The sequence below is a fragment of the Culex pipiens genome, chromosome 1 (assembly GCF_016801865.2).
Source record: "Culex pipiens pallens isolate TS chromosome 1, TS_CPP_V2, whole genome shotgun sequence".
Taxonomy (NCBI): Eukaryota; Metazoa; Arthropoda; class Insecta; order Diptera; family Culicidae; genus Culex; species Culex pipiens.
This window is the reverse complement of record NC_068937.1, coordinates 4,692,013-4,705,555: the sequence shown is the minus strand read 5'-3', so window position 1 is coordinate 4,705,555 and position 13,543 is coordinate 4,692,013. Positions and strand designations below refer to the sequence as shown.

Genomic DNA, 13,543 nt, shown 5'->3' with positions numbered 1-13,543 from the left:
TTTGACTTTTTCTCATAGCTTTTGCAAATTACTGTTGAAAATTGATTTTTTTAAAACCTTAATAACTTTTTGCAACAGCCTCCAACACCCATACTCCCATAGGTCAAAAGTTAGGGAATTTCATGGACTATAAGCCTACGGTATTAACTTTTTGGCCAATCGCAGTTTTTCTCATAGTTTTACGATTTTTCTAGAACAAACATTTTACAACGTTGGTTTTTGTCCTGTAGGCCTCCATAGCGGCACTTTTTGGTCTCAATTTTGACATACACTCAAACCCCGATGGTTTGACACCAACTGTTGTCAAACGAACGGGGTCACGTTTTAGTTTGACACACCTTTTACACGGAGTTTACACACACTACCAAACGTTTGTTTTAATAGTGTGCGTGAGCGCCATGTAAAAAGTGACAGTTCGTCACTTTTTAGTTTGACTTTGACCAACCAACGGGGTACAAACTAAAAAAGTGTCAAACGAAAAAGTGACCAACCACCGGGGGTTGAGTGTATTTGGAATCCTCAGAAAATTTTACATGAAATTGAGGTGTTGGAATTTTGAATTTGATTGGAAAAAATGCCATTTAGAATTAATTAAAATATTATTTAGCATTTTGTCTAATTATGGGTAAAACAAGTTTTCGCCTACTTGATACAGCATTTGACGTATTGATCATAGGGTAAATAAGATCTATTTCTTTTTTCAAAAATGTTTTATTTAATTATTTTTTAAATCAAAATTACAGCTCCAATACTTCTAACTTACGTGAAATTGTCCGAGGATTCCGAATATGACAAAATTGAGACCAAAAAGTGCCGTCTTCTTGGCCTACAGGGCAAAAACTAACGTTGTAAAATGTTTGTTCTAGAAAAATCGTAAAACTTTGAGAAAAACTGCGATTGGCCAAAAAGTTAATACCGTAGGCTTATAGTCCATGAAATTCCCTAACTTTTGACCCATGGGAGTATGGGTGTTGGAGGCTGTTGCCAAAAGTTATTAAGGTTTTAAAAAAATCCATTTTTAACAGTAATTTGCAAAAGCTATGAGAAAAAGTCAAACCAATCCTGGATGTCTATAGCACATTTTGAAGGGCTTTAAAATACCTTTCGAATGCATTTAAGAGAGTTGGAATTGATGAAGTTTTACGGAAATGCGAGCAATTTTAACATTTTTCATGTTTTTTGGACCTCAAACTTCAATGCCCGTTTTACCCCACTTCCCTTTGTCGTAGAGGGCTCATATTTGGCATGAGTTCATCTCATGTATAGACAAACAATCCCTGAAAGTTTCATCCAAATCGGAGCACCTCGATACGACCTCTAGAACAAACCGAGCAGAATCTACAAATACTGCCTCTTAAGGTTTGCTGAGGGTTATAAAAACAAGTTGAAATCGTTCAGTGAAAAAGCCAAATCGGTCCTAAAATGAAGTTTAAAATAGTTTTAAGCCCGATTTTTTAAATGAATTTTGAAAAAAAAAACTGCAAAAGACCTTCTTGGCGTAAATTCTCTTTTTGACAGCTCGTTCCAAGGTGACTACTAGATTCAAGTTGTCCAAGTAACATCGCGCGATTAAGCGTGATTTCTCAAAATATCTTATGCAACAATTAATTAAAACATTTAGCATTAGCATGGTGCTAGAAACAGTTTTTTTGACATTAAGTTTGCCTTTATGATTCTATGTAATTTATCAAGGGCCCTACAATTGCCGAAAAAATGATAGAAATTGTATTTTTAATGTATATTCATACGACCATTTCTAAAAATACCCATGAGTTGGCATCATCAGCTGGCTTTGTTTACGTTTTAAACCACGTGGCGCGAAGATTTTGACATAAGCGATCTCGCTTGCGCAGGTTTTCGCCAAGAAGAAGTAAAAGAAAACCTGTTTTACTTTTTTGAAACCCCGTGTCATGTCCGTTCGTCCGTGGTAAAATGTCGTCCTGTCAGTTTTGAAAGTTTGCATTTGAATAAAAAACAAGGATCAGAAATGGGTTTTAAGCTGTTATTACCGTTGTTTATAGGTCCCTACTGAAAAACAGATTATGTCGGATTATTATAACAGACTATGTCAACATTAAAAAAATCGATTTTTATCAAATTAAGTTCTTCAAGGTTCACGCCTGTTTGTTTGTGGTTAATACATTATTAACACCAAATTTCCATACAAAAATGGTGCTAAGATTGAAATCATTCCAAAAATATCTTTAATACAAATAAATCACATTACTAACTACATTTCTACAACATCTATGATCTATTTATTGAAAAAAAAATAAAAAATAACAGAAGACAACAATATTTTATGTTCAACCAAGTGATTTCTTTTAAGAAATTTTTAATAATTAAGGCAATTTCAATTTTTCAACTAATGATCTCAACAAGGCTTTCTAGCCCCAGCGAAAAAAAATAACCCAAAAATGACGAACTCCTTGTCACAGTGTCAGCCCTGCGAAATATGTTGGCTGATATATCGGGCGCTTATTCAATAACAAACAGCTAGAAGACGCCTGACAAAAAACTTTTGCTAGAAAGAGATAGCAGATCTGATGCAAACAAACCCCCAGCTGCCATGTAAACATACTTTGAATGTGTTGGTAAATTTCTGATAGTGTTCAAATAAACGATTTCAAAATATTTTCATGATTACTTTTTTTTTAATTTAGCAAAAACTATAATTTTACAAAAATTAAGAAATTAATTTGATTTTAATTTAGGGTAGGGTAGTCATCAATGAGACACTTTTGGTTTTCAACTTTCAACGATTTTTCTAATTTTTTTATCAGCATGTTTTAATGCGCTTTTTGTTGCATTTTCTTTCTTTTAATGTGTTCTAATATTGACCAAAATATGAGATCGATCCGACATCTACAGCCAGAGTTATTCAACTGTCTCATTGTAGACGCACTTGGCAGGAACAATGAGACAGCTAGGGAACAATGAGACACTCTACGAAAATCAACATTTTTCTAGTAAAACATCATGTTTTTGTATTGTTCCATTGCAGATGACTTGCCTTGAACATTTCAGGGCAATTTTGTCAACATGAAACTTTTATTAACAAAAGTTTCACTAAAAAGTACATATTTAAATTTTGTAAAATCCATATATTAATACCAAATAACTTTGTATTTTTGGTTAAATGAAGTTTAAACTCTATAAATATGCCAAAAATCACGAGCGAAAAAGTATTTTTTGTTCATAATTTACTTTTACACTCCAGAATCAAACATTTATGAATAACTTTTTAAAGGAGGATCCATAACCAAAGCCACTAATATGGCAGACGTGTATCCAGTAGACACACCTTTCCCCCAAATATGAGCCTGATTGGTTGAAACTACGACTTGTGAGAGCCATTTTATCATTGTTCCCCGTGTCTCATTGATGTCTACTCTACCCTATTTCAAATCAATTCTTTTGTTCAATTATCATTTAAAAAAAACCCAATTGTAAAACATAAAAAAGCTAAATTCACATTAATTTGTATTTTCAATCAAATATTGCACTTTCAGGCCATTTTCAAATTTTGCATTTTGGAACCACAGATCGGAAAATTACGTCTTTAACTTAATAATTGTTCATTAATAAGTTCATTAACATTTTGCAATTTTTTATATTTTTTTTGGTTTTGGTGCCTTCGGTATGTCCAAAGAAGCCATTTTGCATCATTAGTTTGTCCATATAATTTTCCATACAAATTTGGTAGCTGTCCATACACAAATGGTATGTGAAAATTCAAAAATCTGTATTTTTGAAGGAATTTTTTGATCGATTTGGTGTCTTCGGCAAAGTTGTAGGTATGAATACGGACTACACTGGAAAAAAAATGATACAAGGTAAAAAAAATTTGGTGATTTTTTTTTATTTAACTTTTTATCACTAAAACTTGATTTGCAAAAAAACATTATTTTTAATTATTTACATAAAATGCCAACTTTTCAGAAATTTCCAGGTTGTGCAAAAAATCATTGACCTAGTTATGATTTTTAAATCAATACTGATTTTTTCAAAAAATCGAAATTTCGGTCGTAAAAATTTTTTAACTTCATTTTTCGATGTAAAATTAAATTTGCAATCAAAAAGTACTTTAGTGAAATTTTGATAAAGTGCACCGTTTTCAAGTTATAGCCAATTTTATGTAACTTTTTTGAAAATAGTCGCAGTTTTTCATTTTTTTAAAATAGTGCACATGTTTGCCCACTTTTGAAAAAAATATTTTTGAAAAGCCGAGAAAATTCTCTATATTCTGCTTCTTCGAACTTTGTTGATACGACCTTTAGTTGCTGAGATATTGCAATGCAAAGGTTTAAAAACAGGAAAATTGATGTTTTCTAAGTCTCACACAAACAGCCCACCATTTTTCAATGTCGATATCTCAGCAACTAATGGTCCGATTTTCAATGTTTAAAAAGAAACATTTGTGAAATTTTCCGATCTTTTCGAAAACAATATTTTCAAAATTTTCAAATCAAGACTTACTTTTTAAAAGGGCGTAATACTGAATGTTTGGCCTTTTTGAAATGTTAGTCTTGATTTGAAATCGATTAGAAAATTCCTTCTAAAGATACAGATTTTTTAATTTTCATACATCATTTTTGTATGGCCAGCTGCCAAATTTGTATGGAAAATTATATGGACAAACTAATGATGCAAAATGGCTTTTTTGGGCATACCGAAGGCACCGAAAAAGTTTCAGTCGGATTAAAAAATACAAAATAAATCGAATGACCGTAATCCTAGAGAACTGCTCAATTTTTGAAGAGATTTAATTTTTTTGGAAAGACAAATTGTTCGTGCCGTTTCTGGCATAAAATACGACGATTCTGGGATAAATTTGACTTCTTTTTGTACACATTTTGTTGCATTGAATCTATTAAAAACGTCCAAAATATCAAAATAATTTTGGCTGCAACATTGCTAAAAACTGCTGTTCAAATTCGCCCCAGATGACGGTACTCTGAAATGAGATTTAGGAGATTTCTTTTGCTTTTTTAGAGCAATTCCATCTCGAATCAGAAATTTTTCTGGTACCACTTTTTGATACGATTCAAAGGCTTCGAGATACAGTAATTTTTAAATTACAAAATACAAACATATTTAAATTACCTACGCCCTTCATAATGGTCATTTTCATATAGGCCTAGGATACCATGTCTAAAAAGTTTCATTGAAATCGGAGAGGGTTGGGTACAAAACAATTTTTAAGAAAGTTTGATTTTAGGGATTTGAGATTATTTTAATACAAACTTAAAAAAGGAATAAGTCAAGTTTTCATAAAATTTTATATTTTTTCTTGATTTGAACCATTGTAAATATTTGTTGCTCGCTGAAACCAAGCTAGTCTTTGTTGTGAAGCACTAAATGGTATGAAATGGTGAATGTGATATAACACCTTACATTAAAATCATTATCAGCAAATTTCACAAACATTCCTTTTAATCAACCATTTGTGCGCAATTCGCAATTTCGCCAAACATTACGCCAAGGTCGCTTTCCCCGTTATCAAACGTCACCAAACGGTCGAATTCCTCTTCTTACTCATCCCAAAATTTCCTCTCATGCAAAAGATCCCATTATAAAAGTTCGTACGTCAATTTTTGCAAACCAAACAGCCATTCCGGAGATTTCGGCGTGACGTTCGCGGCCATAAAATTTAACGGCATAATCCAAGTAGGCACCGGCATCCGTCGCGAAGATGTTTGCAAATCCGTCGCACATGTCGTCGCCTCCTTGGGCAAGTGTCAAATCGGGGTTAATTTGCGTTCCGTTCTAGACCTACTTGATGGGTTGCGTTATCACGTCAACTTTTTGCGGTTAGGGTGGGTCTGTCACCCCGATGAGAGGCAAATATAAACATTGCATGTAAATTTTTATGATTATGTACTTGCAAGCAAGCTAGGATCGTACGATGGGTTGGGTAATGTTTGATTCATGATAAGCAGAGTGTTCGATTTTTCAATGAATATCAATCGGCGTAGGCCTTGAAAGGCTGGAGCGGTGATCATGGCTTGCTAACCCTTCGCCGTTCTGTTTACTGTTTACTGCCTTCAAAGTAAACAACGGGCAGGTTTGCTTGACAGTCGTTGGTCCGTAATCTGGATTGAACTGCACTCAACCAACAAAAGGGGTTTATTATTAGCCGTGACTCAGGCAGATAGTGCGTGGCATTAATGAGTTGTAATTTCTAGAAGAACGTTTTGCTAATCTGAGTGAAGGTTCTTTCCAGGTTTCTTAACCCAAGAATTGGTGTACATTGACAGCTGTCAAAATTCTCACTTACCTTTGTTTCCAAGCGCCCCATCTTCCGCCAGATAACCTTTCTTTTCCACCTGAAGCGCACGCTAAATAACTCAAACGCAGCTGTCAAACAAAGTAACCACCCTGTTTGAAAAATGTCGCACGTCGTACGAGTTGTCGCACGGTTTTGATTTTACCGTTTCGATATCGATTGGTCGAAAGGACGACAAACGTACGCCAAACACTCGACATGCCCGACATTGTTTTTTCCATCGATTTTCTTTCAATTCGACGTCACGATTTTCGTCGACGCAAACAGTTTGACAGTTCTCTTCAGTTGATCTTGTTCCGTGTCTTGTTCGGACTTGATTGCAACCGAATCGAACCAGCTGTCGTTCCTTTTGGGATTTGGTTTACGAGCTTCGAAGATTTTGGACGATTTTCGACGGATAGTAGGTAAGTTTAGTTCTAGATTGTGATATTTTTGCTGCCGAAATGTTCCGGCCGGGGTGCGCGAGTGACCGAATCAAAGTGTCTTCTATTCCAGATTTCGGTCTTCGTGGCGGAAGACGAGATGGGAAGGAACCGGTTTGCGATCGAGGTAGCGGTTGGTGTTTTACTTTCCGCGGGAGGTTGGGGCACATACCTGATGAAACTGGTGAGTCATGTTTTAGAAACGAAGTGTGTGTTTGTGTGAAATTGTATTAAATTCAAAACCTCAAAACATCAAAATTGTTATCTAATCCACGTTTTTACCCAATAATGCCAAACCACAGAAAAATCTAAATTACCAGAATTTAAAAAATCTTAAACACTAAAACTGTAAAATTCTAAAGTTTGTCATTCTCAATTTTAAAACTCTAGTATTTCAGAATTATAGAATGCAAGAATTCGAAGAGTAAAAATTTCTTTAAATTCATGGAATAGTGTTCAATTTAATTCAATTCTGTTTTATTTGTAAATAATCAAGTTACAGTGAGATCATTTAGGTTCACAACAGAGTTTTGGTGTTCCTTTCAGCTGTGTTTTACATCGTAATTCAATCGAAAAATTATTACTTCATGGAATTGTGTAAATTTTTAATATTCTTAAATTATAGAATCTAATAATTCATAAAATTTTCGAAATCTTAAAGTTCTCAAAACATTTCCCTTTAAAAATCTGAAAATCTAAAATATTTAAATTTTGCAATTGAAAAAAAAAACCCTCAAATACTGAAATTCTTTAATTCTAAAATACTTTAATTGTTAAATTTTAACATTATTAAAATTCTTATATTCCCAAAATACCTAAAATAAAAACAAAATCCAAAAATTCTAAAAATTATGAGTTTGAAATTAAAAAAAATCAAAAATAAAATAACAATCAAATTTTGTTATAGCTTTATATTTTGAATTTCTAAAATTTTAAAAATTCGAAAAACTCTATTAATTATAAAATTAGCAATTTCAAAAGTCTAAAAATTCTAGAATCCTAAAAATTCTAAGACTTCTTAAAACTCCAGAAATCTTTGAATAACTCTAAGAACTATTAACTTTTGCAGTATTTTAAGGTTTATACAATGTTAATTTTTTTGAAATTTGGTCTGTCAAATATTAAGAATTTTAAATTACGTGAACTGCATTGGATGATTTATGGATTTCAGAATTTTAAGGTTAAAGAATTTTAGAACTTAAGAATTTTAGAATTTTAGAATTTTAGAATTTTAGAATTTTAGAATTTTAGAATTTTAGAATTTTAGAATTTTAGAATTTTAGAATTTTAGAATTTTAGAATTTTAGAATTTTAGAATTTTAGAATTTTAGAATTTTAGAATTTTAGAATTTTAGAATTTTAGAATTTTAGAATTTTAGAATTTTAGAATTTTAGAATTTTAGAACTTTAGAATTTTAGAATTTTAGAATTTTAGAATTTTAGAATTTTAGAATTTTAGAATTTTAGAATTTTAGAATTTTAGAATTTTAGAATTTTAGAATTTTAGAATTTTAGAATTTTAGAATTTTAGAATTTTAGAATTTTAGAATTTTAGAATTTTAGAATTTTAGAATTTTAGAATTTTAGAATTTTAGAATTTTAGAATTTTAGAATTTTAGAATTTTAGAATTTTAGAATTTTAGAATTTTAGAATTTTAGAATTTTAGAATTTTAGAATTTTAGAATTTTAGAATTTTTGAATTTTGAAATTTTAGAATTTTAGAATTTTTGAATTTTAGAATTTTGAAATTTTTGATTAGATTATTTTTATTACATTTTTTATGTTTTGATATTTGTTAACTTTAAGAATTTTAGAATATTTTGAAAATTCGTAACATTTGATATTTTCTAAAATTTTAACATTCTGTAATCCTTAAAAATTAAAGTTATATAGTTCCATTGGGTGTGGGGTGTGAGATTGGGTCATACAAATTTCAGCATTTTTGTTTGACCCAATCTCACCCCTGATGACAGAATGTCACCTCTGATGACGGTTCATAAAATATTTCAAAGAATTTTGAATTTCAAAAAAATTGAAATCTTGAAATTCAAGCATAAGAACATTAATTTTTTCAGCATTTTTAAATTTCTTAAAATTTTCAAACACAAGAACATTAATTTTTTTAGCATTTTTAAATTTCTTAAAATTTTCAAACACGTTTTATGCATTTTAAAATTTTAAGATACATTCATTATTATTTTTTTATAGATGTTTAAACTTTTAAAAAGTCATGCAATTTTTATTTTTTAAGGATTTTTTTTGAAATTTAGTATCTTGAAATTTTCATGTTATTATTATTCAAATCTGAATTTTATTTATAAATGCTTGCCAATTTATGATTGACGCATCTTTTTTTCAGGCAACAAACGTATTCCAATCAGATCCTGCCGTCCACGTGTGGTCCCGCGTTGCATCCGTAGAACCCACGGAAGTAACCACGTTGTTTCGTACGCATACTCCACAAACCCACATTGTCTCGTACTCCGGTGGCCATCAATTCGACGATCAATTCGTCGGAGATCCAAGATTGTCTTCGCATCCCTGTACAACTTTGATCAGCTCGTCGGGGATCAAAAGTCCAGCACCAAAATGCTGCCAGGAGAACACCAATCCAAGCCCGAAGCTGCGGTCAAGGAAAATCAAGGAATTTTGAGAAGAATCTGCGATCCGAAAGTTTAATTGAGTGAAAAAGCTAATATTATTGTGAAATTTTGTGCGTCTGAATAAAAAAAAAAAAAAACAAAACCACATGTTTTTAACTGCAACATAACCTAAAAATTAGAATTGACAGCACACGACAATGGCACGACATCCTAAATAACAAAACCGTGCGACGTCGGTCGAATGTCGTACGACAATGTCGTACAATTTCGATTATCGATCGCACGACAAATACGACATTTTGGTGCAAAAACGTATGACATTTGCGCGACAGTCGCACGACATTGTCGTGCGACGTCGTACGAATGCACGGACGACAAACGACGGACGTCCGACGGACTTTTCAGTCAGGGCATCAGCAATCGTAGTAAGCGGTGCGTAAAAACGAAGTTTTTTTTTCGGGAGAGGGGGCTAGCGCCGATAAGAAACGATCGTACGATCCGGCGCGGCCTGCCCGGATTGGTCGAACTTTGTTTACGAAACCGTCCTGTCAAAAAACGTGATTTTTCGAGAATGATTCCACGTGATTGGAGTTTTTCGAAGTGGGAAGCAATGAAAAGACAAGAGGGGGGATTTTTTAATCTTATTTCATTTTGCTGTATTATTCTCTGCATTGTACATGTTTTTTAAAATATATAACGTTATAATCTGGTTTGTTTTTGTGATTATTTACTTACTTTTTTGGTATTGTTTACTTATGTTTTTGCTATACAACACTCACTATTCGTTTCATTTTGAGAAATGATGGTTTTGCCTGAAGCGCGCGGTTGAGTTTGATCCAATTTTGCAATAATAAAGCTTTTATTTTCTCTAAATTAACGTTTTTCATGATTATGGCATCCTTTTACGATAATATACATCTCACTGGCGTTCAATAAATATGAAATCATCTAAAAGTGTCAACAATAAATAACTGACAGCTCGGCTTACCCTAACTTTAATGGATTCTAGCCTTTTATTTTAGTACATGAGTGACTGCTCTGTTTGCTTATACTTTCGTTTAGTTCTAAAGATTTGTACACCGAGAAGTGCGAAACGCGTTGGAACTTAATCAATAGTTTTACAACTATTTTTAACTGGTTCTCGATAGGAATTAACATCACATTTTGGTTTTGCTTATCCTTTTGCCGCAAATTTGGGCAAAAACGTCTTTTTTTTCGCTGGAAGAACAACATAATAAGCTAGTTTTGAGAGAGAGAGTGACAACTAGAGCGAAAATCGAGAAAGAGAGGAAAAGGGAGTAAACATTGAGAGAATAGTTTGAATTTCCATGCGCTTCCCGAAAGGACCCTAATCAAAAGCCATCAAAGCAAGCGTTGCTCGTTTTTTTTTCGAGCTCGAATGGTTTCACCACATGTTGCATACGTGCTGGGCGCAAGCAAAAAAAAAATACGTCAGCTCCGACAAAGCGGAAAGCAGTAGGCTGGGTGTGGAAGTGCCTTTTTTGTGAGATTTCTCTTGCTGGCCAATTATCGCCTGCATTTTTAATTATTGGACACTCGGTTTCGCACACTTTTGAGTGCAAAAAAGGACTTGGTTTTTTGTTATGAAAGCTTTTTTTTGTTCGATTGACAGCAAAGTATTGCTTTCAATAAAATTTGCATGGAAACGATTTGTTTTTTCTACTCAATTAAGATTGAAACAAAAAAAAAACTTAAAAAAAAGATGAATCCGTTTTAATCGTGTGAAACGTCAAACTGATGCAGTGTTGCCAACATTGCTGTTAAGTTTATTTTTGTGCGATGTGTTTTACATTGTAATCTGCAGTTTACTTTGATTACTCACATTGTATTCAGCAAAAAAAAAATGAGGTGACCCAAATCAGTGGACTGTGCAAACATAAATTTCAAAGCTTTATTTTTTGCATTTTACCCATTTTTTAAGTAATCAAAATCAGCTTAACGTGTGAAGCATCAAATTACTGTCTTTTTTGTCAAATTTGTTTAAAAAACTAAGTAACCAAATTCGGTGTATGGTAAAAACTTCAAAATTTAAACATTTGTTGTGGTGCATTTTACCCCAATTAGATTTGGAAAAATCATCAAGTGGACAAACTAAGTTTATTGTGAAAAGTCAAAAACGAAACTATTGGCACTACGCCCCCCGGGGCATGGCCTTCCTCTAACGTGGGATTTCTGCTCCAGCGCCTCTGACGAGACAGGAGAAACCGGGACCGACGTTTTACTTCACCATCCGATAGAAGCTCAGTGGATAAGGCGGGAATCGAACCCGCGTCTCATAGCATCATCGGGATCGGCAGCCGAAGCCGCTACCCCTGCGCCACGAGACCCACTGTAAAAGTCAAATAATTTTCTTTTTACTCAAACAAATTTTGAACATTGACCAAATTCAGTTTTCCTTTTTGGTTTGAAAAATTTCTAGAAAGCCTATGACCAGTTCTAGCAAAACAATGCCAAAGGGCCGTTGTGGGTTTGTAAACAAAGAGTGTATCCCTTTCATGCCAGATGTAAACATCCTTTAGCGTGAACAGGACACACTCTTTGTTTACAAACCCACAACGGCCCTTTGGCATTGTTTTGCTTGAGTTAATTTTTGCCCAAATCTGGTTTGAATAACTTTCAAGGTGATCAAAGTTTGTTGTACATTTCATTTATAGTAATTTTGAACTCCAATTATATTTTAAAAACTGTTGAAATTACAAAAGCCTGTTATTAGTCAACTTTTTATTTCAAATTTTTAAATATTTGATTCGCTAAATATTTTTTTGTAGTGTCCAAAATCATTTTGACGTGTAAACGTCAAAAACCGAATTCCATGCAAGGCACCTAGATTAGTTAGGGTAAGGTGGAGTTTTCAGTTGTCAAAAAATAGTGAACCCGATTTCATATACGGGTCATTCTTGGGTCATTCCAGGTCAACTGAGTACACTTTTGGACTCGACCTTCACCGATTTGAACCAAACTTGGAGGGAACGTTCACCTATCGATTGTTAAGAGGAATCCTTAGTTTGGTGCTGATTGGACCATCCCTCTATTTTTGGCACCGCCCTCTTTTTTGACGATTTTCAAAAAAACTTTTTTTTCTTTTAATCATAACAAACTACAAATTGCATTTTATAGAAAATTGTCAAAGGTATTGTTAAAAATAAAATTTTAACACTTAAATGCCCCTTAATAATATATTTAAACGTTTAAAGTATTAAAATTCACTTTTGAAAAATTCCTTATATTTTTATTTGTTTTATTTTGTCACCATCGTGTTCCCCGGAAAATTTTACATAAAAATCAATGTAAACCTCAAACTAAAATGAATTATTGGCGAGATACAGCGATTTTACTGAAAAAAAAATTGATTTTGTGCAGCACTCAACAAAAAGGGATGAATTCCGCATAGGTCGGTTTTTAAATGTGAGAAACTTATTTCGGATTTGAATTCATAGGACAGAGTGCTGCGCAAAATCAAACGTTTTTCAGTAAAATCGCTGTATCTCGCCAATAGTTCGTTTTAGTTTGAGGTTTACATTAATTTTTATGTAAAATTGTCCGGGGAACACGATGGTGACAAAATAAAACAAATAAAAATGTAAGAACTGGTCAAAACAAGGGTTAACGTTTTATTTTTATCGAATTCCTTGGACAATTTTCTATAAAATGCAACCTGTAGTATGTCTTTAGCTCAAAAAGTGGCAAAGTTATGATTAAAAGAAAAAAAGTTTTTTTTTGAAAATCGTCAAAAAAGAGGGCGGTGCCAAAAATAGAGGGATGGTCCAATCAGCTCCAAACTTGGGATTTCTGATAACTATCGATAGATGATCGTTCCCTCCAAGTTTGGTCAAAATCGGTAAAGGTCGAGTCCAAAAGTGTACTCAGTTGACCTTGAATGACCCATAAAGGTTTTTAGAAAAGTGACAATTTTACCAATTTTCGTGCAAATTTCACCTGATTTTTATTTAATTTTCTGTAAAAATATTTTCGTTTAAGAATAGCTTCTCGAGCCAGTTTGGCATGCGAACAAATGCGAGGAAATTTGTCAAAAAATTATTAGTTTTTTGATTTTTTTCTTGGAAATTTTTTATACAATATCTGGCTTTGGGGCTAACAATTTTTTGACAACTGGAAATTATGCTTTGAACCCTTTAAGCAAGTTTGAAGGTGAGTTCTCCAAAAAATAGAAAATTTTAATGAAATTTTTTTATAAATGAGCAATTCC

The 13,543-nt window shown here is 32.8% G+C and overlaps 1 protein-coding gene across 1 annotated transcript; it reads left to right on the top strand.

Moving 5' to 3' along the window:
- Positions 1 to 6,362: 6,362 nt before the first annotated feature.
- LOC120432266 (uncharacterized) lies at positions 6,363 to 9,730 on the top strand. The gene is made up of 2 exons (XM_039597445.2): positions 6,363 to 6,895; positions 9,072 to 9,730. Exons 1-2 carry the CDS (start codon positions 6,812 to 6,814, stop codon positions 9,363 to 9,365), a joined length of 378 nt encoding a protein of 125 aa, XP_039453379.1. The 5' UTR covers positions 6,363 to 6,811; the 3' UTR covers positions 9,366 to 9,730.
- The last annotated feature ends 3,813 nt before the right edge of the window (positions 9,731 to 13,543 follow it).

Bases quoted from the DNA above. Each gene is read 5' to 3' on its own strand.
- LOC120432266 (XM_039597445.2), top strand. From the start codon at position 6,812: ATGGGAAGGAACCGGTTTGCGATCGAGGTAGCGGTTGGTGTTTTACTT. The intron at 6,896-9,071 runs GTGAGTCATGTT...TCTTTTTTTCAG, and splicing joins GCACATACCTGATGAAACTG to GCAACAAACGTATTCCAATC.